This window comes from Sinocyclocheilus grahami, unplaced genomic scaffold (genome assembly GCF_001515645.1).
Source record: "Sinocyclocheilus grahami isolate Dianchi unplaced genomic scaffold, SAMN03320097.WGS_v1.1 scaffold603.1, whole genome shotgun sequence".
Lineage (NCBI taxonomy): Eukaryota > Metazoa > Chordata > Actinopteri > Cypriniformes > Cyprinidae > Sinocyclocheilus > Sinocyclocheilus grahami.
The window spans coordinates 62,937-65,209 of record NW_015505782.1 but is presented as its reverse complement, the minus strand read 5'-3'; the positions used below and the strand labels follow the sequence as shown (position 1 = coordinate 65,209).

The following is a 2,273-nucleotide window of genomic DNA, read 5'->3' as shown; positions in this document are numbered from 1 at the left end:
AAAAAATATATATATATATATTATAAAAAATTAGAATGTTTATGTATTTATATTTATAATGTTGACAGTTGTGATTTTCAGGCCTAAAAAAATTCCTGAAAGTTACAAAATAAAGTTACAAAAAATATTCAGCATTTTAACCCCTTAAATTTAGTTATACATTTTTTCAATTTAATTAGTTTTTTTAATGTGTATATTTATTTGTTTTAGTACAAGTTAAATGAATATGAGAAATGGTGCCTTGCCAACTAGATGAAATAAAATAAATAAGTTATTTTTTATATTTCATTTGAGTTAGTTTATTTCATTCAAGTAACAAAAAATTTTATTTTCTGGTTTTATTTTTATTTTTAGTTAACTATAATAACATCACAGGGGTCACGATCCATCTCACACACACACACACACACACACACACACACACACTCAATTGTGCCAAGAAATTTCTGGGAGCTGTTTATTTTTTTTCGTGGCTCTTACATAAGAGGTCAGTTTTGCCTGGATCTATTTATTTTTTCATTTTTCCAGTTGTTTTAACGTTCCAGTCGATTCTCGTGAGAAGCCTTTGAATATTCAGCTGGATTAAAGATGGCAGAAAAAACAGTCTTTTCTCGGAAGAGAAACTGAAGAACTTGTTTTTCAGATTATCGAGAGAAGATCATTTTCTGTGTTTCAAACACCTGTCTGCAAACGATTGCTAAACACTTTAAAAATCATGTGATGTGAGTCAGATTTGAAATATTAATACTAATTAATAAAAATAATATTAATATATTAATAAAAACTCTACTTTTTTTACTTTTCCTATTTTTTGGAGAGATATGCATTTGTGTCTTTTTTCATAGTTATGTAAGAGGTAAATGTTTTTCTGCTTGAATTTTTTCCTTTACATCATTATTATAGCGGATTCTCGTGTGAATCCCAGTGTTTTGAAAATAGCAGCATTAAAAAGCTGAACTAACAGATCATGTTTCGTTTGGATGTGGTTTGACATCTGTAGCTGAACGATGCTTTAGAATCACATGATCACACCTCAGCCGTCACACCTCTGAACCTGAAGCTGCATGACTTTATTAGTTTTGGTTTGTTTGCTTGTTTTGCATTATTAATCATTTGTTCTGTGTTCCTGCATCCCGCTTCTTCTCCACACCACATACACTCACCTGCTTCATGCTGCTCTGTTGCACGTAGCCCTGGAGGGTAAGACCTGTGTGTGTGTGTGTGTGTGTGTGTGTGTGTGTGTGTGTGTGTGTGTGTGTGTGTGTGTGTGTGTGAGCGCGAGGGAGTGTGTGTGTGTGTGTGTGAGCGCGAGGGAGTGTGTGTGTGTGTGTGTGAGCGCGAGGGAGTGTGTGTGGGTGTGTGCGAGTGGGTGTGAGTGCGAGTGTGTGGGTGTGAGTGTGAGTGTGAGTGGGTGTGTGTGTGTGAGAGAGAGAGAGAGAGAGAGTGAGTGAGTGTGTGAGAGAGTGTGAGTGGGTGTGTGTGTGTGAGAGAGAGAGAGAGAGAGAGTGAGTGAGTGTGTGAGAGAGTGTGAGTGGGTGTGTGTGTGTGAGAGAGAGAGAGAGAGAGAGTGAGTGAGTGTGTGAGAGAGTGTGAGTGGGTGTGTGTGTGTGAGAGAGAGAGAGAGAGAGAGTGAGTGAGTGTGTGAGAGAGTGTGAGTGGGTGTGTGTGTGTGAGAGAGAGAGAGAGAGAGAGTGAGTGAGTGTGTGAGAGAGTGTGAGTGGGTGTGTGTGTGTGAGTGAGAGAGTGTGTGAGTGAGTGTGTGTGTGTGTGTGAGTGTGAGTGGGTGTGGGCGTGTGCGAGTGGGTGTGGGTGGGAGTGAGTGCGAGGGTGTGGGTGTGAGTGCATGGATGTGGGTGGCAGTGGGTATGAATGAGTGGGTGTGAGTGGGTGTGAGTGTGTGAGAGAGTGTGAGTGGGTGTGTGTGTGTGAGTGAGTGAGTGGGTGTGAGTGAATTAGTGAGTCTGTGTGTGTGTGAGTGAGTGTGGGAGTGGGTGTGAGTGAGTGAGTGGGTGTGAGTGGGTGTGTGTGAGTTTGTGAGTCTGTGTGTGTGTGAGTGAGTGAGTGAGTGAGTGTGGGAGTGGGTGTGAGTGAGTGAGTGGGTGTGAGTGGGTGTGAGTGAGTGTGAGTGGGTGTGAGTTTGAGTGGGTGTGAGTGAGTGAGTGGGTGTGTGAGTGGATGTGGGTGTGAGTGGGTGTGAGTGAGTGGGTGTGAGTGAGGGAGTGGGTGTGTGTGTGTGAGTGAGTGGGTGTGGGTGTGAGTGAGGGTGGGTGGGT

General features: G+C 42.1%; 1 protein-coding gene across 7 annotated transcripts in view; it reads left to right on the top strand.

The window, feature by feature from the left end:
* The window catches only part of LOC107557456 (focal adhesion kinase 1-like), a 69,357-nt gene that overhangs the window by 60,435 nt on the left and 6,649 nt on the right, over positions 1–2,273 (top strand). For 5 of the 7 annotated variants that reach the window (XM_016240878.1, XM_016240876.1, XM_016240874.1 and 2 more), the window contains one exon: positions 1,192–1,200. The exons of the other annotated variants lie outside the window; for them this stretch is intronic. In XM_016240878.1, coding sequence (XP_016096364.1) covers positions 1,192–1,200 — 9 coding nt within the window. The remainder of the gene's footprint in view (positions 1–1,191; positions 1,201–2,273) is intronic. 7 annotated transcript variants of the gene reach the window in all.